General features: G+C 46.1%; 1 protein-coding gene and 1 long non-coding RNA gene across 2 annotated transcripts in view; one reads left to right on the forward strand and one right to left on the reverse strand.

The window, feature by feature from the left end:
• LOC109029331 (uncharacterized) overlaps positions 1–26884 on the forward strand; it is a 33344-nt gene that overhangs the window by 472 nt on the left and 5988 nt on the right. The window lies entirely within an intron of this gene.
• GJA3 (gap junction protein alpha 3) lies at positions 236–23149 on the reverse strand. The gene is made up of 2 exons (XM_019039555.4): positions 22846–23149; positions 236–5263 (listed from the first exon to the last, which is right to left on the reverse strand). The coding sequence occupies exon 2, from the start codon at positions 5244–5246 to the stop codon at positions 3939–3941; it is 1308 nt and encodes a 435-aa protein (XP_018895100.3). The 5' UTR covers positions 5247–5263; positions 22846–23149; the 3' UTR covers positions 236–3938.

The raw sequence follows: 26884 nt of genomic DNA on the forward strand, positions 1-26884 counted from the left end.
TTTCTTCAGAAGAACTCACTGCAGGCATCAGCAATGCTTGAACCCTGGGAGAATGTGTATTTTTGCTCTGGGGAAAGCCTGTGAGAGAGGGGACAGCCCCTGCAGTGACTTCTCAAATTGCTTCTGTTAGGAAAAAAGGTCTTCCTCCTTATTATATCTAAGATAATAAAAAGTGTGATTTTGAATACCTGCTTAGGGAGTCTGCCAATGAAAATAACCAACTGCAGAACTAGTGGTTTAAACTTAAGGGCACTTTTATTATTTTAGAAAATGTTTACTTGCAGTTACAATGTAATCCAGGAAAGACACTGTTATGGCACAAAAATTAAGTTTTAGTAAGAGTTTTGTAAATACATGAGCTAAATGAACATTTACACACCAAACAGCTTCAAATATGGTACTTTCTGGAAACAGTTTGTTGCTTTGAGTGTTATTCAAATCCCTAACTTGTTTGCCTTGTTATGATGTTCTGTAACGTAAAGGGGAAAAAATCTTTTGGGCAGTCAGAAACCTTAAAGTGAGTCAACCCAAGATTTGCACTGTAATATAAAATTAGGAAGAAAAGTGCCTTCCCTGACCTTAAATGTACAATGTCCATATGCTATATTAAAGGTTATTTAGGATATCCTCAATTTGTAGGGGTGGCGGGTGGTGATGGTGGCAGGACTCTATTCATCTTTGGAAAACACATTTACTCTCTTAAATCATGCAATACTCTCTATAAGTATTTATTTTGGTGGAGATTCACGAATTAGTGTTACAAATATCAGAAGTTCAAAAAATTCAGAAAAAAGGAGTTTATTCAGTAATACAAAATAAAGAAAGTGTTAATAATAGTTTTTAAAAAGCCTGATGTGAAAGGAGACCTAAACCCTATTGGGTTAATTTTTTGTAAAGTGATGTTTAAATTATATTCATAGTTATTATTCTAGGTATTCTTGTGTAGGAATTCTATGATCTATCCACTTACTTGTCCAGAGCCAAAGAAATCCAGGATAAATGAGAGAGATGCTGGCTTGCTATTTTTCTTTTGTAAATTTAAGGATTTATTGGTGTCAATTTTATTAAAAAATACAAGAATAACCATTAAAAGTTTAAAAAGGAGAAAGTGAGTGATAATATGAGAAATAGTTTTAGAATTTAAAAAATGACTTTTGGTACTGTAACTATAGTGATGTTTAACATTTTATAAAAACAGGGATATAAGAAGTAATTGTATACAGCAGCTTAAAAACCATGTATGTAAATATAATACTCAAATGCTATAGGTATAGCATTTGAGTTTTAAAATAGGCTTAGAGATTTTTTAAAACTTTCTAATGAATCAAGAAAATAGTTTCAGTGAAATTTCCAGGCTAGAAAAAAAAAGGTCTGGAATCTTGCCTATAGAGAGAGGCAATTTCTATTTTTATTGCATGTTTCAATGTCTTAAAGGACTAGTTGAGTAGAGAACAATTCCACACTGCCCAAGAGAGAAGGACCCAGCCTTTAGAATCATGGATACCTCAAAGAGCAAAAGGATGTGAGACATGCTTTCATTTCTTACGTGAACTGAAATCAGTATGCTAACCTGAAAAAACACCACAGGCACTGTTCTATTGCAAAACCTCACTTCTTTATAGATTAGTGATTTTCAAGTAGGTGAATCTAATTCTACACTCCTATCCACTCTAAATGGACCCACTAGACTATGGTCAATGGTACAATACTGGCATTTCCATAAACATATTGTGACTAAATTCAATTTTAAAATGTAAAAACTAGATACAATTTGAGTTCTCATGCTCATCTCCAACCCCACTCAAAATCAAATTGTGGATAAACAAGAAGCTTGTTACTGTTATGAACATTTATTATGGTAGAACTTAAAGAACCAAGTATTGACATCCACTTGTACTTGAGCTGTACTTGTGCTCTTGGATGATTGCTATTGCATTTTCTAAAATGGCCAAAGCTTTTTATCGGAATGCTTCTCACACTAGGATCTTCTAGCAGCCCTTATCACTCACGAGAACTAAGTCCTGCTTCCCTAGGCCTATGGCATACACTGCATGTAATGAGTTAACTTCGGAGAGAAGTTATGCATCTAGAATGGCTGTAGTTATGCACCAGCCTGGAGAGGAGTGAGAAAGTCACTCACAGTTTTCCAAAGGGCTAACTTCTCTCTGTCAATCTGGTTGAGAAAGTCTCTGAGGAGACGTATGGAAAAGTTAGCATTTTTCAAGCCTAGGAGCCTGTCCAGTGCATCCTACAGCAAGCAGAATGTACTAACAAATTCTTTGTGTTTGACTGACATGAAAAACTAGTTGCATGCAAGAATCTGAGACTTGGAAATTGCATTCCTTTCATCAGATTGTTAGTGGAGCACCCTTTATGATAGAAAACAGAAAGCATGTTTGGAGTGTGGTCCCAAATGCATCATCGAGAAGTTAATTTATAAAAAGAAATGCATTACATTGGTCTCGCTGAACAAGGGCTAATGATACTCAGTAGAAGTTGGAGGTGAAAAGTGTGAGTAGAAACAGGCTCAACACGACCATCGTTCATTTTATAAACAAATGGTGACCAGGATACTACAGCTGTGTGTGCAGGACAGAAAATTCTGCCGTCTTCCAGCCATGCCCACACACATAAATAGCCTTCCCTGTCAGGACAGCTCTGGTGTGGAGGCAGAATGGGGCATACAGCCTGCATAAGCACGCGCCCTCCCCCAGGCAGGGATCCCCAGACACTTATATTATTTACACTGGAGAAAGCAAACAGGCTGCCCACAAAGAATGATTAGGAAGCTTGAAGTGTTTTATTCTGTACTTTTTAAAAGTGTAGATTGTCATAGATTCATCTGTATAAATAATTTTCCTGGCAACAGTAGTTCACTTTTCACTTCCCATTCAAAATCTTCAGAACTTCTATTTGAATGCACTTAAAACTTTCCCCTGCTTTTGTTTTATATAATACATTCTCATTATAATTAGGTGACTCATGAAATTAAAGAATTTCTTTTACAAGAAAGTTCAAAATCTTTACTAGCATGCATTAGGAGAAATTAGCACTGTCTTGGTCAGCAATCATTCTAACAGTATTTAAAGAAAGAAAAACACTATTTTTCTTTCATTTTTCCTGAAAGAAAGTGGGAGAAAATAGGCATAGCTGCACCATTCAAAGCACAAAATAATCATTTAGAAAATAAATACCTAGGGCATACCCGACACACTTTTATGTCAATTTCCTCAACTGTTTAAAAATGGCCTCAGGTGTGGCTGCGTTTCCACCTGCCTTCTGCCAGCAACCTCTGGGGCCCTTGCCCACTGAGCCTGCCTCTGGAGGGTAACTGCTCTTTGTCACTTGTCATGAGGCCTGAAGCTTAATATCCTGGGCTTCACATGCAATTTCGGAAACTCAAATGACACTACATAGACTTGCTGTAAATCTTTTTTTAGTGCAGTTTGGCAAATATCCCAAATGAAATTCAACTCTAAGTTAAAAGTATCAAACAGAGATAGAGCTAAGTGCCTCTATGACCCTCTGGGCTGCCCAGAGGCTCTGGAGAGCTTAGGAATAGCAAACCCAATTGCCCGGGAGCTGAAGGGACTGCAGGATACCTGTTGCTTTACCACTACAGAACAGTTACCCCCAGAGACAGCCCTCAGCGACCAGACTTCTGGGCTGCTGTGAAGATCTTAAAGGCCCACAACCCTTGTCCCCGCCACCCCCAAACTCAGAAAGTGGGAGTTATCCCCACTGTAACTCACAGTGCTAAGAACAGCATGCATTGAACACGGAAACCTGATCTCTCCTCCATCGTCCACCTCCTGGGACTCCAGTCGTTCCCACCTCCTGGGACTTTCAGGTTCTATCTGCTGGTGGGAAGTGCACTTTGGTTTTGGTTTCTAAGAAAAAGATCACTACACAGCTGTCTGGAGGCAGGCACCCGGGCACTAGATGGCCAAGTCCTCCGGTCTGGCCCGCCCGCTGCTGGCCCTGCTGGCCTTGCTGGCCCGACCTGGGTCTCCGAGGAGCAAGGGCGGCTGGTGCATCTGGGCCGCGGTGGTCACGGCCTGCTCCTCCTCCTCGGGGGTCCCTGCCAGGGCGCTCCCCTCCAGACTGCTGCCGCTCCCATCCAGCAGCAGGGGCGCCGTGCCCGCCTCAGCCTCGTGCGCGAGTGGCGGGGAGCTGCTGCCGACGGGGCTGGGGGCTGCGGGCGTGGACGCTGCCGCGTAGGCCTTGAGCGCCGGGGGCTGCCGCTCGGCCGCCTGGTTGGCCCAGTTCTGCTCAGTCATCAGCAGGTGGTGGTGGCCGTTGTAGAGCTTGGCGGACTGGCCCTTTCCGCGCGCCTCGGTCAGGGCTAGCATTCTGAAGTCCGCGGCTGGTGGCGGGGCCCCGGGGTAGCCCACGGCGCGGGCCTGTCCCAGGGGCGCAGCGGTGTGCGCATAGTAGGGTGGGAACCCGATGGCAACGGCGGGCGGCCGGGAGCTGGGGGGCAGGGGCGGGGGATCGGCCGTCCCCAGCGGGGCCTCGGAGGCGTCCGGGCCGAGGCGGCTGGTCACGCCCTGCTTGAGCTTCTTCCAGCCCAGGTGGTAGATCTCCAGCATGTTGAGCAGCAGGGACGCGCAGGCCACCGCCAGCATGAAGATGATGAAGATGGTCTTCTCCGTGGGCCTGGAGATGAAACAGTCCACCGTGTTGGGGCAGGGCCAGCGGTCGCAGCGGTAGAGCGGCTTCAGCTCGAAGCCGTACAGAAAGTACTGGCCGGCGATGAAACCCACCTCGAACAGCGTCTTGAAGATGATGTTGAAGACGTAGGTCCGCAGCAGCGCCCCGGCCATGCGCACCCTGCCGCGGTCGTCCCGCGACGAGGGATTGTCCTGCGGCGGCTCCTTGGGGCTGGGGCTCTCTCTCTTCAGCTGCTCCTCCTCCTCCCTCTCTTTCTTCTTCTCTTCCATGCGCACGATGTGCAGCACGTGGCCCAGGTAGATGAGGGTGGGCGTGGACACGAAGATGATCTGCAGCGCCCAGAAGCGGATGTGGGAGATGGGGAAGGCCCTGTCGTAGCAGACGTTCTCGCAGCCCGGCTGCTGGGTGTTGCAGGTGAAGTCTGACTGCTCATCGCCCCACACGTCCTCCGCCGCGGCCCCCAGCACCAAGATGCGGAAGATGAACAGCACGGTCAGCCAAACCTTGCCGATGACCGTGGAGTGCTCCTGTGCATTTTCTAAGAGTCTTCCCAGAAAGCTCCAGTCGCCCATTGCTTCAGATTCCTAACCTGTAAGAGGAAAATGCTCATGAACACCCGGCTGCAACGGCTGAGTGCCGGGTCCGCACCCATGGGCGGCGGCAGCGGCCTGGATGGTACTGGGATGGGGCTGATGGGCAGCTTCTCCACAGGGCAGGCATCGCAGCTCCCCAGGACCTGGACGAGCAGGCACTACACAAGTGCAAGCGTCCAGGAGGAACCACAGGTTAAACTCTTCATTTCAGAGAGGAGGAAGCCAGAGCCAGAAGAGAAAATGCCCTCCTCTGGCCTCCAGACTGCTCAAGCCCTCTCCCTGAGGCTGACCCTACAGGAGCTCTGGGGCTCTGCGGCCGCTTAGGCCACTTCTGAATCATGACCTTTCTGTTCAGGTGGGATTAGAGCAACCTCTTCCCAAATTGCTGCCATCCCCATGCCCATGCCACCTTCAGAACTTCTGCCATGTTAATCTGATACCTCTTGTACTATTTGCTTTTTCTATCTTCACATCAACTCTTTATGCTTAAATTTGTCTCAACTAGGAAAGTTTACATTACTACTGTCAATGGAAAATTGGCACTAATACCTTCAATGGATGGTAGCTTTAAGAGTAAATATATTCCAACTCAGCCAGCTTTATTTTGGAAGTAAGGAAATAAAGACTTACTCCCCTTTTTAAAAAAAGAATAAATTCCTTGATGATAATGAAGTTGATACAGTCTATGGGATATTGCTTGACAAAAGCTCTGGATGTAAGCTCTCTTTGTTACAAAGAGGAAGATGAGGAGTATTGGAGAGGTGTTAAACAAACTAGTATCAAACCAAGCCCCTCTCCAAGGCCACTATTAGGATAGAAACAGAATTGATAAGCGAATGATCTTCTCACACATGATTCAGCATCCACTGACGACCACCTGAAATCACCTCACCTGACCGAATGCCCACACTGGATTCCAGGCAGAGCTGAAGGGGTGCTGGATGGGGGCAGAGGAAGCACTTGGGGTGAACCGAGCTTGAGGATCCTGTCAGGACCAGGGGCCAGCTCAGCAGAGCCGGGCCTTCAGTGGCCGTCACCCAACAGCACTCGTGGGTACCCAGATGTCTGGGGGTAGAAACAGCACACCCAGACTCAGTCAGGGTGCAAGTGAGTGGAGCCCAACCAGTGTGGGAGATAGCATGGATCCTCTGGGTCAGAGTGCCCATGGGTGTTCGGCAGGGCTCACCAGCCCTACCTGCACCAGAAGTGTGACTCCGAAGAAGGCAGCCCAAGGAGGGGGTGGTACCAGCTGCAGGCCCACCCCCAGGCCCAATTCAGCAAGTGTTAGGTAAATATCCCCAGGCAGGCAGCTTCCTCTCTCAGCCTGTGTACAACAGGGACCACGGTCATACACAGGGATGGAGGGAGGTGAGACTGCCAGCCTGCTAAGAAAGCAGCAGTGCCCACAGACACGGGATGAAGATGAGATGGCATCCCGTGTCGCTGCTGCCCCAACAGGCTGGATGCTGGGAATGGGAACAGAAAAACAGCTCCATGCTTTGCAGTGAGGAAAGTAGTCTCAGCTGTGAGGACACAGTCTCCAGTGGAACCAAAGAAAACACTTGTCATTTCCAATTTTAAAATATTTCAGGCTGGGTGCGGTGGCTCACGCCTGTAATCCCAGCACTTTGGGAGGCTAAGGCGGAAGGATCACTTGAGGTCAGGAGTTCGAGAATAGCCTGGCCCACATGGTGAAACCTCATCTCTACTAATAATACATAAGTTAGCCAGGCATGGTGGAGCGTGCCTGTAGTCCCAGCTACTTGGGAGGCTGAGGGCAGGAGAATTGCTTGAACCTGGAAGGCAGAGGCTACAGTGGGCTGAGATCATGCCACTGTACTCCAGCCTGGATGACAGAGCAACAGTTCATCTCAAAAAAAATTTTTTTTAAATATTAATTTTTATGAATTGGTTCAAAGGCAAATCAACAAAAGAAAACGCTACTCATTAACAATCTAAAGAAACAGACGAATGTTAACTCTCCCTTAGAACAAACTCCCAACGTTCTGCTTGGACCCCTGGAGCTCTTAGAGAAAGCTGACTACTCACGCATCCTCCCAGCCTCTCATCTCCTATTGTGGCTGGCATCTTTTCTTGTGTTCTAAGGAGGTAGGATGTTTTACTTTAGAAACTTAATTACTGCACTTGAAACCACCCAGTCACCCCCAGGAAGGATGTCTGGGAACAATTTGGGGTCACTTCCTGCTTCTCCTCCGAGTGTCCCTCTGGGCTGGGACCAGACCCCCAATGGCATCTATGCCCCTACCTGCCCAGGCGTCTGGGCAGACACTGCACAGGACAAAACCATGATAGCATGCAAGACCCATCAGCACCTGGGCCCAGACACGCTGAAGCCTGAACTCCACCTTTAGGCCTCTGTACATGCTGTTTCTCCAACCTAAAGCCCCGCTCCGTCCAGCCACTGCCTGCTGACCAGCCCCTTGCCTACACAGTCCCCTCAGGGGTGGCCACCTCAGGCCTACACCGGTGCCCTGGGTTCTCTCTCCCCCTTGTCATGCCCTGGTTTAATGGCTGTCACCTCTTCCCAACATCCCCCTCCCCATCCCGCTCCAGCAGGCTCCCTCCATCCTCCCACAGCCCCACCTGCCAAGCTTTCCCGGGCAAGAGCAGCCTCTGGGCTCTAGAGAACACCTGCTCCCTGTGCCTTTCCCCTAGGCCTGGCTCTGAGGGCGGGGCTGGCATGGGCATCCTTTCCTGCTCCCTGTCTACCGGCAGAGTAGCGGGGTAATGTGCTTTCCAGAGGCTTCCGAGGAAAGGCCGCTGTGGGTAGTTCATACCCCTTCCAGCAGCCTCATACTTGCTCCAGCAGTTCTTGCTAAAAGGCAGTCTACATGAGGTGCTGGGACAGGGGCCTGGCTGGCTCCCCACACAGGGCTGATGGCACAGAGCACCATGAGGGAGGGGTCTGCTGCCCATCACAGACTGGATAATGCCACTGGCGTTTCCCTGTGGGGCCAGTGGAGGCAAAATGTTCTGCCGTGTTTGGGGTGACCTCATGGGAAAGAACTGTCCCACCCCAAATGCCTATCATGCACCTGTTGAGAAACACGGGGCCAAATAACTACTTATTCAACTGGTAAACCAGATGATAGGATGGGGAAGCTGACCACAGCGGCTGAGCCTGCTCCAGATCCTTTAGGCCCAGGGGCTGCAAAACACCGGAATATATGCCCTTGGAAGGGCCTTGCGACCTCTGAGTGCAACCTACAAGAATGATGACCAGCCACCAGCCAGACCCTTGCTTGTGCCCCATCAGGGGCCAAGGCTGTGTCCCAGAGACAGGATGACACAGTGTTTCCTGAACAGGAGCATCCAGCATTCAGGCACTGTGTGTTGTAGCACACTAGGGATCTGTGTGGATCTTTCTGGAAAAGAATGAGAGACATGAACCTAACAATACCTTTGACCTCTAATTCTACTTCCAGGACATCCTACTAAGGAAATAATCAGAGACTTGGGTAAATGTGTGTGCATGGCATATTGTGATGTTACCCATAAGGAATGACTGGAAACAGAAATGTCTGGTAGAGGATGAACAGTTCCCTGAGCAGTGCTGGCTGGCCGTGGCTGACACCATGCTCTGGCCAACCCAGCTCCTACTACCATCCTTCTCTCCCTTGCCTGACTCTAATGTGACTGGGAAGGGAAATGTTTGCTTCTTCATCCTCCCTTGTGGCTGGAGGTGAATAGAAAAGGCAGTTCTGTCCAGTGAGTTGTAAGATGTCTGCTGGGGAATGTCTCGGAAAGCTTTGGTTTTCTAAGAAAAGGGCAGGTGGTACTTGTGCTGTCCTTTCCCTTTCTTTTCCACGTACAGTACAGATGTGATGCTGGAGCTGGGCAGCCACCTGGCAAGCATGAATCAATAAGCACGGGGGATTGGTTAAGAGAGTCATAGGTCACCTGTTGTGAACTGTGGAACTGCCGAATCAGCCCCATCAGCCACCTCCAGATTTCTTATGTGAGGGGAGAACCTTATTTGTTCAAATTAGGTTTCCTGTTGCTTGCAAGTGAAAAAGAATCCCTAACTGATACACTATCTTAAATGCTTTATGAAATAAAGCCTGGTAAAAATGAAAAGCTATGGTTCATTTATAACTACTAAAATATAAAGTAGCCATTAGATGTAATTTTTCAGAACATTAATGACATGAAAAATTACTGATGCTATGATAAATGACAAGAACTTAGGACAACACAACAGTCTGATACCAGCTATTTTATACACTCTCTTACATGGACACAGAAAAAGGAAGAATGATACTGAAATGTTAACAGTGGTGCTTCTGAGAATGGGGTGATTTTTCTTTTCACAGTTCTCTGCATTTTCTACGACAACATATCACACTGCTCATCATAAAAGATAGATGACCATAGCTTTCATTTTTCGCAGTTGTAGCTTTTGAAAAAATCAGCTGACTCCTTTTTCATTGTTGTTTCATTGTGGTTTCTACTCTGTTCATTGCTTTAATCATGTCTGTAGTAAGCACACAAACAGATACAATACACTTTGCACGCTTAGCCCAATGTCAGAGGATAATGACTGTGGGATCACCGAGAGTTTAGAGTGGATTCCATCTTCCTGCCTGGCAATCTCCCACATCAGGCACAGTGTTTGGAGAAAGCAGTTTCCCCAACAGACTCTAAGTGAGCAAGGGCAAGAGTGTCTGTGTCCCCATCACTCATCTGAGCCTCACGACTACACTTCACAGTGTGGGTTTTGTTTTGTAAAACACATGCATGAATAAATGAAAATTTAACCAGAACACAGACAATCTATCTGGGAGACTGACAACTGGATCCTGATCAGACCTGTGTGGAAGCCTCCCCAGCAGATGCGGTATCCACCTCCCTTCACTGTCAGACTTTAGTTGGCTCTGGATGACATGCAGAGGCTCTGGAGGCATTTTACCAATACTATATTTTTTTTTTTTTTTTTTTTTTGAGACAGAGTCTCATTCTGTCGCTCAGGCTAAGGTGCAGTGGCACGGATCATAGCTCACTGCAGCCTCAAATTCCCAGAGCTCCGGTGATTCTCCCACCTCAGCCTACCAAGTAGCTGGGACTACAGGTGTGCACCATCATGCACGGCTAATTTTAATTTTTTTGTAGAGACGAGGTCTTGTGATGTTGCCCAGGCTGGTCTGGAACTCCTGGCCTCAAGTGATCCACCCACCTTGGCCTCCTACAGTGCTGGGATTACAGGTGTGAGACACCGCACCCAGCCTGATATCACTTTGTAATCATATTCCTAATATCACTAGACAGTGAAATCAGCAGAGACTTGCACATGTGTCGCAGAAAGACTCTTCTGTGCTAAGTACAGACAGAGGATGAGAGAAGGTATGCCAGGACTGACAGAGGCTGAGGTCAGGCAAGGCGCTGCTGGACCATGTGTCCTGAGCACCGCTGGGCAGAGGAAAAGACGGGCTTTCGCTCATCACCCACGGAGGCCCCCGGTGTGATCGCTTAACCTTGCAAGGTGCATGCGACCTAATGACAGAATACCACAGCCCACGTTGTTGAGACCTTTTTAGAGAACTGACCTAAAAACTGTGGGGGTTACACAGCACTGTGTGGCAGGGTGTTTATGATCTCCCATGAGATGGCCCTTAATCTTTTTGGTTCTGCCTCAGTGAAAACCTTGATTCTTAATCGTCTGAATAACAAACAGGTCTTATGTTTCAAAATTTATGACGCTGCTTTCATAGTCTTTGAAAAGTTACATTTTCCTTTCAACGGTAAATTGTTTCCCCCTTGGCCTTCAAGATCCATTGCATTTTCCCTCAGACAAATCAATGGCTATTTCCTCAGTGACAGTCCTGCTCTCAATTCTGGGCCACAGGTTTTGATGGCCACACAAGAAGTTTAAGGAATGATCTCGGTGCAGTAGCTCACACCTGTAATCTCTGCACTTTGGGAGGCCAAGCAGGAGGATCTCTTGAGCCCAGGAGTTCAGGGGCAGCCTGGGCAACATAGCGAGACTTCCTCTGTACAAAAAATTAGCTAAGTGTGGCGGTGCATGCCTATAGTCCCAGCTACGCGGGGGGCTGTGGTGGGAGGATCAGTTGAGCCAGGGAAGTTGAGGCTGTAGTGAGCCATGATTGTGCCACTGCGTTCCAGTCTGGGTGACAGAGCAGGACCCTGTCTCTTAAAAAAAAAGAGAAAGAAATAGTTTAAGGAATAGTCTCTATCTTAAAAATCTATTTGTGGAGGTGGAAAAATTCAGCAAATTAGGGAGCTACATAATATATACATGCAAGGGGATTTCAGAGAAAAGGGATATTCGTATCATACTAAAATGGGCAGTCCGGGAAAAGTGGGATTTCAGCTGGGATTAGGAGTTGCAGTTTTGGATAAGAGGTGGGAGAAGGGAATGCATTTCCAGAAGAGAGCAATGTTTCCATGAAGGTGGGAACAGGGGTTGTGGGTTGGAAGCAGTGATTTTAAAAGGTGGCTTCTGCACAGCAGAGCCAGGCTGTGGCCATACTCTGCACATAGCAGACGTTCAATAAACACTTGCAGGACAGATGAATGAAAGAGTGGGAGCCCCTCAACAATGCTGAGAGGGAGCAACAGGCTGGAAGTGCTCTTCACGAATGAGGCAGGGCCTCAGGAACAGCGTGGTAATCTCGGAGTGAGTGTCCAAGGCCTGGGCTGGGTGACAGGCAGGCGAATGGAAAAAAGAAGGGACAGCAAGAAGACACATTCTGAAGACAAAAATAAAGCAGAACGCAGCGTCTGACTAGAGTCAGGGAATAAAAAAGCTATGAACCAGAGGCTAAGCCTGGTGACCGGGAAAATTATGGCACCATTTAAAGAGGAAGAAGTTGGGGCAAGTGCTGACCTGAGCTGGAAGAAAGGCGAGGGGGTGGCTGTGAAAGCAGTGGTGGAGACAGGAACGAAGACAATCAGGAGGCAGCTGGTGGCATGGGGCTGGAGGGGTCAGGAAGAGGGTCTGCACTGCAGCTTCCCCTTCCAGGCAGGACCACGGAGCAAAGAACAGAGATGAAGAGGGAGGCAGGAGACCACTGTTCCTGGTGTGTGTGTGTGTGTGTGTGTGTGTGTGTGTGTGTGTGTGAAGGTGGTCTGGCAGTGTGGGGACTAAGACTGGGCCGGGAGGACCGCGTCCTGCACAGTGTGGGGGAAGGCGCCCTCGGTCTGTGCCTGACGAGCATCCCCAGAGAAGTCCACAGGCTTAGATTGTGTTAGGTTTTTGGAAGGGCTTTGAAGTTGTTTTATCCTTTTAACTCTGTTCTGTTTTCCCTTAGTCTTCTGAGAAAGTTCATTTAGAAAATTCTGACCTCGGGAATACAGGCAGTGACCTCCCACCTCTCAAGACAATGTGGGACCCTCGATGCGATCCCAGGCGGGGCTGGAGGGCGAAGGCCCCCTGAGGCCCCGCAGAGCCTGGCACAGCTGTGACAGCCACTTGCCTCCAATGGGTGAGGCTGGAGAGCCAGGGCCCGTGGTGCTCAGCTGGGGCCTCTGAGGCAGGGGTGACTCTGCGTCAGTGCCCTTTAGAGGGCCCAAAGGATGGAGTAGGGAAACGCCTGTCCACCTCACAGGAAGGCAGGAGACCACTGTGGTCCTCAAGTGTCCTGTCCTGGGGGAGGGGTCAATGCAGTGCAGATGGGGAGTGCCATCGGCTTCCATCTGTTGTCAGTACATCAAGAATGTCAGGAAAGGAGAGAGCATGGGCAAAAGTGGGGCCCGGGGCCCAGCAGAGGTACCCCAGATGGGGTGGTATGGGTGGCGGACATCACAGAGGGAGGAGGGTGTTGGAGGGAGGGTGGGGCGGGAGCAAGGTGGCTCCTTCCGGCCAGGAGGCAGTCAGTGAGGGCAGGCGTGGGCAGAAGGTCTCCAGAGTGCTGACAAGACTCTTGTCAGTGGGGTCAACGAGGAGGTCACCTCCTCAGGCAAGAGCACGACTCAGCCCTCCAGGAGATAAGGAAGCTTGATAGCAAGGACTGGAGAGGATGTGGAAGAGATCAGCTCCTGCCCCCCAACCCCACAACCCACTCCTCTGCACGTACAGGAGATGCAGGCGGTCAACAAGGGTTGCTGAGGCCTGCTCCCCAAAGGGGTGCCTCCAGCCCCAGGACGGCATGGAACAAAACACAGGGGCTCCTGTCCCAGTGCAGCCCCCATGCTGGCGGGAAGTCACGCAACATGAGAGAAGTTCCATGTGTCAGACCCCCGATACCCTGGAGAAGTGGCAAGCCGCAGAGGAGCATCAGTGGGGGTGCACAGGCCAGAGCAGACCGGGGCTCCAGGACATGGGAGCCTCAGGTATGAGGGCAGAGTGATCCAGGCCAGAAGGGGCTCTCAGTTAGGGGCATCCCTCGTGGGCTCAAGGGACGGCGAGGATGGATTACTTGAGCTCGGCAAGCTGAGGCGGGGGAGGCAGACAGGCCACAGCAGATGGGAAGAGAACCCGGGCTCTCACTTCAGTGTGCTGGGAAAGTACTGGAGGGATGGAACAGAAGAGTAGCCATGCTCACAGGGCCACCCTAGGACAGTCTATGGGGGCAGGGGCAAACGCACAGCCTCCAGGAAGGAGGCTGGACCACAATCCAGAGAAATGATGTGAGCAGTCGAGGTGTGAGAAAAGGCCCGGCATGCCCCTGGGCTGGTGTGGGGAGGGCACCAGCACTGGTGCTCGGAATGGGAGTAATGGAACTGCCTTTTACCAAGATGGGGAGACCAGAGGAGGTCCAGGTTTGGGGAAGAACATGGCGATCATGAATTGTCTGGGACATGTTAAATTTAAAATGCCTGAGACGTGCGAGTGTGGAAGCTGGAGGTGCACATCTGGGAGTTGTCACCAAGTGGCCCTGGATTTAGATCATTGAAGGGCAGGGGAGGAGGAAACGGGGGTGACAATAAAGCCCAGGGGTCTAACAACATCCAGAGGGTGAGCACAGACGGGCAGGGCACCTGCAGAGGAGCTGATCACCACCAAGTGCAAGTTTTAGTTAAGTCTCTGGAATGCAGTCACAGCCAAAAGGTATAATTTGTACCATACTTGATTCCCTCTCATAATATCATATTGACAATTAAAAAGACATTTTTTTTTTTGAGACAGGGTCTCCCTCTGTTGCCCAGGCTGGAGTGCAGTGGTACAATCTCGGCTCACTGCAACCTCTGTCTTGTGGGTTCAGGCGATTCTTGTGCCTCAGCCTCATGAGTAGCTGGGACTACAGGCACCCACCACCACACCCGGCTAATTTTTGTATTTTTAGTAGAGACAGGGTTTTGGCTGTTGACCAGGCTGGTCTGGAACTCCTGACCTCAGGTGATTTGCCTGCCCTGGTCTCCCAAAGTGCTGGTACAGATGAGAGCTACCACACCTAGTCTATACTGACAATTTACAACACTGTTACTTGGTTTACAAATAGAGGTAATATAATATGGAGTAAAGCTAGGTAAATTAATTTTGTATTAAGTGTTTGTGATTACCTGGAACACTCATGAGTAGGATTTTGAGGGTCACAAGTAGGCTTACCCAGAAAGAGTTCCATGTTTAACTAGTAATGTCTGTGAGGGTTTGGTACAGGGCAATGGTGGTTCAGATGCTCATTTTTGCATCCCTGGTTTAAGCACATTTCTACGAGGGCATGGTGGGCTGTCACAAATATTAAGTCACCAATATTATATGATGAAAATGGGCTTATCTAGTTAGTCATCTTTTCAGCCACTGGCAAGACTGTCTTCCATTAGCCTCTTTCATTCCTTGCCTATTTCAAGCTTTTGCACCTAAAGACTGTAATTTCCAGATGCCACAAGACCTAGCCTATGGTGTTTGGTACATCGTCCCACCCTTTTCATAGTTCTGATCTGACTTTTTAAAAAAGACAGAATTCAAAACAAACCTGTCAAAATAACAAAAGGAACAAAAGATCTTTTCTTGTACTCTATATGGCTGACTTCAACATTTAGCACTGTTCGAGCAAGATGAAAAGCAGGTCTTTAGATTATAAATCATGCTGCCATAAAGACACAAGCACATGTATGTTTATTGCAGCACTATTCACAATAGCAAAGACTTGGAACCAACCCAAATGTCCATCAATGATAGACTGGATTAAGAAAATGTGGCACATATACACCATGGAATACTATGCAGCCATTAAAAAGGATGAGTTCATGTCCTTTGTAGGGACACAGATGAAGCTAGAAACCATCATTCTGAGCAAACCATCACAAGGACAGAAAACCAAAACACTGCATGTTCTCACTCATAGGTGAGAATTGAAAAATGAGAACACTTGGACAGGGTGGGGAACATCACACACTGGGGCCTGTTGTGGGGTGTGGGGAGGGGGAAGGGATAGTATTAGGAGATATACCTAATGTAAATGACAAGTTAACAGGTGCAGCACACCAACGTGGCACATGTATACATATGTAACAAACCTGCACATTGTGCACATGTACCCTAGAACTTAAAGTATAATAATAATAAAAAAATTAAATTAAAAAAAAAAGAAAAGCAGGCCTTTAAAAGCTGGTTTAGAGTCACTTATAATTTAGTGCCACAGTTCAATTACACAGACCAGCATGAAAGAGGAAAATCCTGAATCTCTGAAGTTTCACACTGACAGAACATGATATTAGTTTTTGTCTCCGGAAGAAAATGACAGAAGGCTACCCCTGTTACCCACACCAGCAGGACACCCAATGGCAACAGTTCTAGATACACAGCACTTGGTATCTGGTAGGACAAGTCCCCCAACCTTGTTCTCCAAATGTGTCTTTCGACAATTTTTGGCTTTTTACTTCTAACACAGGAAACTTAGGTATAGTTTTCCAAGACCCACAAAAATCCAAGATAGGGTTTGGATTGGAAATGCATTAAGTTTAGAGATGAATCAGATTTACTTCTGTACGCTCGTTTCCCACTAGCAAGTGCAATGGCTTCACTGCTGCGACACTTCTTTAATGCCCTGAGCCTTAGGATGCTGTCCCTGAAGGTCTCACACATCTGTTAGATTTATCCCTCGATACTTCTTTACAGTTGTTCTGAAGAGTTTTTAAAATTTTCTGGTTGATTGTTACTAGTACTTAGGAACATTACTTTTGTATGTTGATATTGTATCCAGCAACCTGTTACGAAGGCTTTTCTAGTTCTAATAGATTCTTTTGGATTTTCTGTGTAGACATAGAAATAATCTACTCTTAAGGATAAATTTGTCTCTTCCTTTCCTAAGTCTAATACCTGTTATTTCTTTTTCTTGTTTTCCCTTTGCTGGCCAGGACTTCTAGCATAATATGGTGTGGTAACATCTTTTCTTGTTTCTGACTTTAATATGAATGCTTTTAAAGTTTTATCATTGAGCACGATGTTTTAATTTTTATCAGACTAAAGACATTTCCTTCCAGTCTTTCTTTGCTAAAAAGTTTGTTCTGTTTTCAATTTTTTAAACTATGAATGACTAATGGATTTAATGCAACACTTTTTTCCTCCATCTATTGTGATTTTTTAGATGTTAATCACTAAAGAGGGTAAGTCCTCTTTGTTATGATTTAATTACCTTATTTTTTTGAGACAAGGCCTTGCTCTGTCACTCAGGATGGAATACAGTGGCATGATTACAGCTCACTGTAACTTTGAACTACTGGGCTCAGGCAATCCTCCTGCCTCAGCTTCCCAAGTAGCTGAGACTACAGGCACACACCACCACAGCCAACTAATTTTTATTTTAATTTTTATTTTGTGAAGATGGGGTCTCACTATATTGCCAGGGTTGGTCTCAAACTCCTGGCCTCAAGCCATCCTCCTGCCTCAGACTCCCAAAGTGCTGGGATTACAAGTGTGAGCCACCACGCCTATCAATGATTTTATTTTTAATATCCTAGCACATTCAATTTGCTACTACTTTATTTTCGATTCTTATATGTTCATATTTAAGACTGGTTTCAGCTTTTCTGTCCTATCATCAGATTTTGGTATAAAAGTTATTTTAACCTGAAAATTTTAAAATTATCTGAATAAGCTCATATAAGAATCTCCTACAGAAGAGTTTGGGACTAATGTCTTTTTTTTTATGGGGGGCAGAAGGGAAGACTTAATTACAAATTTAATTTCATTAACTGTTACTAACATATGTAGGTTTACTGTTTACTAAGTCAAATTTGGTCACTTACATTTTTTAGAAAATTTTCCACTTTATGTTTCAAATTTGTTGGCATAAAATTATTCATGGCATTTTCTTATGATTTTGAAACTCTATGGTGTTTGTAGTCAAATTCCTTTGGTTCCAAATATTGTTTATTTGGGGATTTAAAAATATGAGTCTTGCTAGTTTATCTTTTGTTAATGAACCAACTTTGACATGCTTTTAAAAATGACAGGTTATTTTATTTTCTCCCTTGTCCTATTTTGTATGCCATATTCATAATATATAGAATAAACCTATAGGAGTCCTATAGATCTTTTCAATAGATAATGAAGATTTTAGTATTTGTTGGCATTACTATAAAATACACATACACAATTTAAGAGTATCCTTGATCTCAAAGTTATGTGGTTATTGTATAGTTCCAGGGGTTTCCATCTCTAATTTACATGCAGCGATACGTGGGTTCTATTCTTAATGTTTCAATAATCTAATGCTGTTGCAGGAAACATTACTCTCATCCAGAGCCAACTGATTTAGGAATATTATAAATTTAATTTTCAACTTCTTTAATAGTTCTAAGTCATTGCTAGGATTATACATTTTTATATTTTAAATGTACTTATGAAATAAGAATGTATGGAAAGCATGTACGACAGTGTCTGCCATCTATGTATTATTATTATTTCTCTTATTTTCTTTTTCATGTGGGGATTTCAATCTTTTATGCATACCTGAAAAGTCATATGCTCTTAAATCTTTATTCGGCTAAAGTAAATATGGTGAACAGTTTTCATCTCTAGTCAAAGGGAGGAACTAATCTTTTTTTACCTTTTATAACTTAAAATCTTAGTGAGGGCATTTTATTTTATTTTATGACAGAATCTCACTGCACTCCTAGGCTGGAGTGCAGTGGCATGATCTTGGCTCACTGCAACCTCTGCCTCCCAGGTTCAAGCAATTCTCGGGCCTCATCCTCCCAAGTAGCTGGGATTACAGGCGTGTGTCACCACACCTACCCAATTTTTGTATTTTTGGTAGAAAATACAAAAATATTTCTGGTTTCACCATGTTGGCCAGGCTGGTCTTGAACTCCTGACCTCAGGTGATCTGTGCACCCTGGCCTCCCAAAGTGTTGGGATCATAGGCATGAGCCACCAAGCCTGGCCATAGTGAGAGCTAATTTTAAACTGAAAGTAATTAAAACAGCTGTGTTAATTTAAAAAAATTGTCTTCAATATTTTATACTCGAGAATGGCAAAATTTAAAATATACTATTTATTTACAGTCTTTCTTCTTGAAATACTTGAATAAATATTCCCTCTAGAAATCAGCACTAAAGCACCATTTCCACAGGGAGTTCTAACATTAAGCTAGAAAATGAACAGCTGGTTTAGTTTCAATTCAATTGACAGGAAAATGTAGAGAGTTGCAGCGTAAGTAGAAACAACTGCCTGCCAAGACTGTTCACACCCCACTGGAGGTTCCTTTCAACCCTCCAGAGACCTCCCAGCTCCATCTCCCAGTGGAGCCCTCTGGTTTCTTCTGCCAATTATTAAAGGGCATTGTAAGTTTTAATAACTTCTGTGAGCCACTTAAGAATTCCACTGAAATTATTTACTTATTCAAACACTTATTCAGACATTTTAGTGATGTGTTCATGTATTTCCTTCAATGTTTTAGTCCTCAAAGTTTTAAAAATTGAATAATGAAAAAAAGTGACTTCCTTAAGGTAAAATTGAACTTAGCAGTACCCCACTTTCTGAGGGGTGGCTTGGGGCAAGGGTAAGTAATAGAGAAAATTACAGGGGTGCTTCAGCATAGCAGCGATCAGAACAGGCTTTTGTCATGTCTAAAACACAAGTCATGACGTCTGAACAGACGACCAAACACTGACCTCATAAACACAGTGCAGTCAGTTAAAAGGCAATTTCCTCATATAAATCCAAATGACATCCTTCAGGAACCTTACTCATTATCGACAGAAGAAATATGGAATCTTAGCATTTTGGCAAGGGATGAACCTTAGATGTGGTCTAGTTTATGCTCCTTATTTTACAAACTGGGAAATGGCGGCTCAGAGAGGGTCCTGAGACTTGCCTAAAGTTGCACAGCCCACAGTGCTGACATCAGCACAGAAGTGCCCAACCTCCAACTCCTGGCCCAACTTCCCTTCCCCTCCCACACCACTTCATGGGCGATGCAGCAGGCAGACTGTTCAGCTTATGACACTATGTATTACATGCCTTTTGTATTTTATTATATTCTAACATACTGGAATACATATGTTTAGAAATGTGGGCTGGAGTACATGTTAAGCTTTCACTTTTTTCTTCCAGTCCAGACTGTCTCAAGGGGGGTATTTTTATCTTTTATAAAAATGGTTAAATATTACTGATATGCTAAGGACAGCCCAATTACTTCATCACAAATTTGAATTATCTTTTTTTTTCTCTGTCACACTTATGGCTTACTGCAGCCTCAATATCTTGGGCTCAAATGATCCTCCTGCCTCAGCCTCCTGAGTAGCTGGGACTATAGGTTTGTACCACCACACTGGGTTAATTTTATAAAAAATATTTGGAAGTGACTGTATCTCACTATATTGCCTGGGCTGGCCTCAAACTCCTGGGCTCAAGAGATCCTCCTGCCTCAGCCTCCCAAAAAGTGCTGGGATTACAGGCATGAGCCACCACACCCAGTCAGAATTATCTTTTTAAAGTAAATTCAGATATTTTTACTCTTGCTTAGTGAACAAAATCCCACAACCTGATAATTATGGTATTTTATTATTCCACTGATATTACTGATAAAAATTACATCTGTCAAAATATTTTCTATTTTTTGCAGAAATAACTTCTATAGTATTAGTATGATTTCACTTTTTTTACTCAAATCTACTTCGATTGCTATGTAACCAGAAATTGCTTCTATGTTCTAGAATAAAAGATTTATTTTAAAATCAACAGGAAATGGAGTTTCAGGAATAAATAAGCAATAATCCATGGAGATAATCAGGAGGTCTAAATGTAAAAAGCTAATTTTTATATCTAGTATCATTAGTTTGTTAACAGTAAATTTAAAGCAAACCAATTCTTCAAATTAAATAAGACACATAAGAGTGTGGGAACTATTCACATCAACCATTACTTTTGAAGATGTACAGGAGTTTTAAAAAAGCAAGCAGTAGGCTGGGCACGGTGGCTCACGCCTGTAACTCCAGCACTTTGGGAGGCTGTGGTGGGTGGATCACCTGAGGTCAGGAGTTTGAGACCAGCCTGTCCAACATGGTGAAACTGTGTCTCTACTAAAAATACAAAAATTAGCCAGGCGTGGTGGCGCATGCCTGTAATCCCAGCTACAAGGGAGGCTGAGGCAGGAGAATCGCTTTAACTGGGAGGCGGAAGTCGCAATGAGCCAAGACTGTGCCACTGTGCCACTGCACTCCAGCCTGGACAAGAGCGAAACTCTGTCTCAAAAAAAAAAAAAAAAAAAGAAAAAGAAAAAAAGCAAGCAGTAGAGTACTAACCTAGTTATCATGAGGAATTTTCCACCACTGTAGGAATGGAAATTAAGATGAAATTTTATTATTTTTATTGCCTTAAAGCATTATACAGAAATTGCAGAAACATACTGTTTTTTAGAGACATATATGCTGTTGTCACATATATTGGATTTTTTTCCCTCCTCAATTCAGTAAACATTTATTATTATTATAAAACATTATTACCTATTGTGTGTGGCACTGTGCCACACACTGAGGACAGCAAAACAATTAAGATCCAGTCCTCACTCTCAGGAGATTCATTTGCAATCTATGAGAGAGGCAGAGTGGCAAAAAACAGATCAAAATAAAAGTACTACATAGTACTGGGAATAGCTACCATCCAGCGGAGGGAGGAAGAAGGCATGGTGGTAGGCGCCTGTAGTCCCAGCTACTCGGGAGGTTGCAGTGAGCCGAGATGGCACCACTGCACTCCAGCCTGGGTGACAGAGCGAGACTCCATCTCAAAAAAAAAAAAAAAAAAAAAAAGCTGCGATAAACGTAATTTTTCGTTTCAAATGTAGTGTGTACACGTTATTTTAGCTAAGAGAAATGAATATAATAAGTTAAAATGTAAGTAACATTCAAGAAAACTGAGTCAAAAATATTTTCCTTATTGACAAAAAATTTTGTTACCCGCCATTCTTTTAAGACAGCTTTCAGCCAGTTAAGGGTTCCTGGTTAAGAAACAGTATTGTCTGATTTGTTAGAGTAGTACCGTTTCGTGAATTACTTTCCACTACAGCAACACATGCACTGCCCTTATGAGATGCTTATCTCAATATGAACCAAACTGCTGAGCAGGTGGAATCTGTGCCAAACTAGCTGATGTTTACTTTGAACACACTGATATTTGGAAAATAAATCCCTCTTTTTTCCTCTTTAATCTTTTAATGTTTGTCTTGCACATGGATGGACCGCCAGTGAAGTGATGGGCACATCATAAATCACCATGGTTTTGAATTCCTGGGTGATGAGACCCATAATTCGCTTGTCAGCTGTTTGTATAGAATCATTTTTAAATGGCATGTTTTGGAGACATATTGATAAAATAAAAACTGGAGTTCTAAAGTTGCAGCCACATATTCACGAACCGAGAACTCTACATGGTAGGATGAATTTTGCTCACTAGTGTGGAGTCGGCAACAAAGCAAATGCAGCCGCGTCACTGCCTTTTGTTTTCTCAAGTCTCCTACGGGAAGGGGCTCAGACGGTGCTTTTCCACTCCTCTGCAAATTCCTTATACTTGAACACATCATAACAAACATACAGGTCGAGAAATTTGGTCGTGGCATTAATAGCTACAGTGTTTCTTAAAAATAAAAAGTTTCTGAAAAGAATGTAGGCGAGCCAACCTTGTTTCTAAACAATCCCAACAGGACTTTTAGGAGCACGGCGATGCTGAATGCCCGTGGACGGCTGGGTGCGCGCCGTTAGCTGGCGCGGTGACATCTGCTTAGAGTTTTCAAGCATTTCAGCATCGCTAGGAGCCCTACAGCCTGACAGTCCGGGACAGCCCGGCTTCCTCCACCCGAGGGGGAAAACAACCCCAGGAAAACAACTTAAACTCGGCCTTAGACTGTCCATCAAGGGAAGCCAAACCAGGCGCTGCTCTCCAGACCTCCAGGAGCAAAGGAGGAAGATCAATTATTCCAAAAGTTTCTCACAAATTTCCCGAGCTCCCCACAACTTTTTGAAGAATCCTGAAAGAATCCTAGGGGGCTGGGAGCCGCACACGTGCCGGGGCTCGGCTTCCCGGCTCGGCTTCCCAGCTCGGCAGTCCCAGCCCGCTGGGCTCGCCCGGGAGCTCCGGGGCGCCGCCGACCCGCCCGTCCCCGCCCCGCGCTGCCCTCGGCCCCTATGCCTGGCCTCCGGGGCGCCCGGCCCGCCTTACCCCGCTCTGACGCGGCGGCGACCCGGGTGCGTTCCTCCGGAGCAGGGCTCCCGGCCGCTCTGAAAAGAATTCCTTTCACACGTGCGGTGCTGCTTCACGCGTGCGCCCCGCGCCAGGGCCCGACCTCCCCGACCTGATCGCCATCCCTGCAGCCCCAGTGTGCGTTGCGCCCGACGCCCCCAAGCTGCAGCTCAGGACGCCGCGCCACGCCCCCGCCGCCTCCGAACAGCCCCGCCCCGCGCGCTTCCCAGCACGCACACCTACCGCCCCCGCATCCCTACTCTGTACGCGCAGCCACGGCACTCACCCGCGTCCGCATTCCACACCCTAGCCCGCGCGCCCGTCCATGCCTAGCGCCTGCATCCCCAACCCGCACCTGCGCGGGCCCTGGGGATGTGGACGCGGGGGCTCTTCCCTGCCGCCTACACACTCCGGGGCACGCCCGCGCGGGACGTGAGAGGAGAGCCGAGGGCTGTTGGGGCGGGCCCGACCCGCTTGCGGGGCGCCCACCGCACGCAGATGCGCCAGCCCGCGCCCCGCACGCGCCTGTCCTGGGCTTCGCAGGCCCGGCGAGGTAGCTGCTCTCCGGGCGCTCCCACGGTCGGAGGCGCGTGGGCGTCGGGCACCTAGGTCTCGCCCGCCTGCAGCCGCCTGGGGACGCGGGTTCTGGACGGCTGGCGCGGGGCGGGGCGGGGACCACCGAGCAGGGAGTCCCCGCGGAAGCGCCGCCGGGCACAGCGTGGGTGCTGTCGAGGAGCGGCGCCCGGGCGGGGCGGGAGGTTATAAATAGCGGCCGCCATCCTGCTTCTCTTCAGACACACTTAATTTAGCCGGCAGGCAGACGGATGCTTATTTTTAAAAAAAGAACTTGTTTTATTGCGCTCGAGGTGACCGGGAAGGTGTCCCCGCGGGTCACTCGCTCCATCTGGTCCTGGAGACGAGATGCCAGGGCGAGGCCTAACCTGCCTGCTGGCGCCCAGCGAAGATTTTAACGTTTTCTGTTCCCTTCGGGGTGGTTTTACCACGCTTGAGGGGGACGCCTACTGCGCAAGGCCGCGGACCGAGGGCGGCATCGCGTCCTTGTCTGCTGTCTGGGCACAGCCTAGAGAGGCCGCGGGTCCCCTCCCCGTCCCCCAAGGTCTGGAGTGGGGCTTGACCAGCCTGGGATATTAACAAATATCGGTGGACTGCATTTCGGTGATCATTCCACAAGCTGAAATGGCTTCAAAATCACCTTTATGAGTAATAAGTTTATTCCAGGAATGTGGCAAAATGCAAGTCTGATAGTTTTCGTGTCTTCATGGAGCAGCTTCCGTCGGTTGCCTTCGTTAGCGTTTAGATCTACTCGGATTAGCAGTTGGCTTGCCCTGAAAAATGCGTTCGTTCTGCTGAGATCTGAATTTAAAGTTATCCCAAGGAGGAAAAACTAAGCTCCTAAAGGCGCATCTAAAATATCTTCTCCCTTTGGGAACTTTGCGGTGTATGTATGGAGTAGGTAGTAGTTACGGAGACTTAGTTTTTAATTTTTAATTGAAAAATGCTACCTTTGAAGGTCTTAAAATATCTGAATATTTTTCTCATTTAAAACATTTTCTCTGAGAAGCACAGGAATAGTTTGTTTTTTGCTGTTGTTGTTGATCACAAAAGCACTAGGAATTGTTAGTATTTGTAGTCTGTTTGCCAAATGCTATTATTGGTATTCTGAGGATAAAAATGGAAATATAATATTGTAATAATTTTAAAATTTTTATTAAAATATAGATTTTAAATTATATTATGTAATTCAAACAAATATTTTACATTATGTTCATACAAGCATTATTTACTATAGCCAAAAGGTGTCCATCAATGGATGAATGGATAAACAAAATGTATTGCATACCTACAGTGGAATACTATTCAGCCTTAAAAAGGGAGGAGAGCCCAATCACACGCTACAACGTGGACGAACCTTGAGTACATTATGCTAAATGAAATAAGCCAGTCACAAAAGTCACAAATACTGTATGATTCCATTTACATGAGGTACCTACAGCAGTCAAAATCATAGAGACGGAAAGTAGAAGTGTGGTTACCAGCAGCTGGGGCAGTGGGAAATGGGAAGATAGAGTTTCATAGGTATGGAGTTTTAGTTTGGGAAGATAGAAATAGTTTTGGAAGCAGATGATGGTAATGGCTGCATAACAGTGTGAATGTACTTAATGCCACAGAACTGTACACATTAAGAAAGGTTAAATGGTAAATTAAAGGTTATGTATATTTTACTACCATAAAACAATTTTTAAAGTGGTATTGTGTAAAGACCAGCAAAACTAAGAAGCTAGCAGTTTCTTTACACTTGTCATACTGTACAATTTCTAGGTAGACAACTAAAATGTTCATCTTATGGTTTAATGTTTAGTTGTAAAGGTTGTTTGCTTCTCATTTGGTTCCAAGAAAGAGTATGTAGGCCAATTTCAGGGAGAAATATGTGTATAGATATATTCATATGTCGAACTGATTAGTGCTGAATGTCACATTTCCATATTCTAATAACATTTCTAGCAAAGAAGAGGACACAGTGAAGAGAGAATTGCCCGCATTGTCATTGTCTCTCTCTCAGCCTAGAACGCCTAACACTTGGGTGTGGAGAGACAGCCTCAATTCACTTTCTAGCAGCCACTGAGATGTGCTTGCCTGGGGTGCCCCCTGGCAGGCAGGGCTGGAACTGCTTTCCAGTACCCACACGGACTGTGAACGAATCTTTCTTTGTGCTTTGGGTACAGAATGGAAGTTCAACAAATATTTGTTGAATGTGTATGTCCTTCCAATACGCAGCAGCCCAGAGCAAACGTGGTAATCTTGTGTGTGTTCATGTGAAAGCAGAATTTAATGGTGCTTTTAAGCACCAAAGTTTAAGATGCATGAGAAAACTGTATCTCCATTTTTTCCTTTTCGTTTACAATTACTTGTATAAGCCAGGCACGGTGGCTCACGCCTGTAATCCCAGCACTTCGGGAGGCCGAGGCGGGCGGATCACATGAGGTCGGGAGCTTGATACCAGCCTGGCCAACGTGGTGAAACCCCGTTGCTACTAAAAATACAAAAATTAGCCGTGTGTGGCGGCACCTGCCTGTAATCCCAACTACTCAGGAGGCTGAGTGAGGCAGGAGAATCACTTGAACCGGGGAAGCGGAGGTTGCAGTGAGCTGAGACTGCACCACCGTACTCCAGCCTGGGTGACAGAGCAAGACTCCATCTCAAAACAAAAACAAAACAAAAAAAAACAAAACAAAATTGCTTGTATAGACCGTCACTATTCCTTACTTACTATGCTGATTGACAATGTATAGTATTTCAGTTACTCTGCAGGCTATAAATAGCTCTAATAGCACTTAAAAAAATGAATCCAGCTGGGTGTGGTAGCTCATGCCTGTAATCCCAGCACTTTAGGAGGCCGAGGCGGGTGGATCACCCGAGGTCAGGAGTTTGAGACCAGCTTGGCCAACATGATGAAACGCTGTTTCTACTAAAAATACAAAAAATTAGCCGGGCATGGTGGTGCGCATCTGTAATCCCAGCTACTCGGGGGGCAGAGGCAGGAGAATTGCTTGAACCTGGGAGGTGGAGGTTGCAGTGAGCTGAGATCGTGCCACTGCACTCCAGCCTGGGCAACAAGAGCAAAACTCCATCTCAAAAAAAAAAAAAAAAAAAGAATTCCAACAATCCAACTTTTATTTATTGAACTTCTCCTCATACAAGGCCTTGGGCTGGGTGTTGACGGATGGGAAGGTTCCACTTTCTCTACTCAGAGAATTCATTGCGCCCAGCTCTGTGCCAGTTTTTGTCCACAGGAGGATTTTACAATCTGTTGTTTCTGAATTACAAAGTATTAATTAACAGTTAGCGGGTGTGGTGGATCATGCCTGTAATTCCAGCACTTTTAGAGGCCAAGGCAGGAGGATTGCTTGAGCCCAGGAGTTCGAGACTAGCCTGGGCAATACAGTGAGATGCTCCCCTACCCCAACCCCCCATCCAGTCTCCACAAAAATATTAAAAA

This window comes from Gorilla gorilla, chromosome 14 (assembly GCF_029281585.2).
Source record: "Gorilla gorilla gorilla isolate KB3781 chromosome 14, NHGRI_mGorGor1-v2.1_pri, whole genome shotgun sequence".
NCBI classification, from domain to species: Eukaryota; Metazoa; Chordata; class Mammalia; order Primates; family Hominidae; genus Gorilla; species Gorilla gorilla.

Coding starts and splice junctions, on each gene's coding strand:
- GJA3 (XM_019039555.4), bottom strand. CDS start 5,246: ATGGGCGACTGGAGCTTTCTGGGAAGACTCTTAGAAAATGCACAGGAG.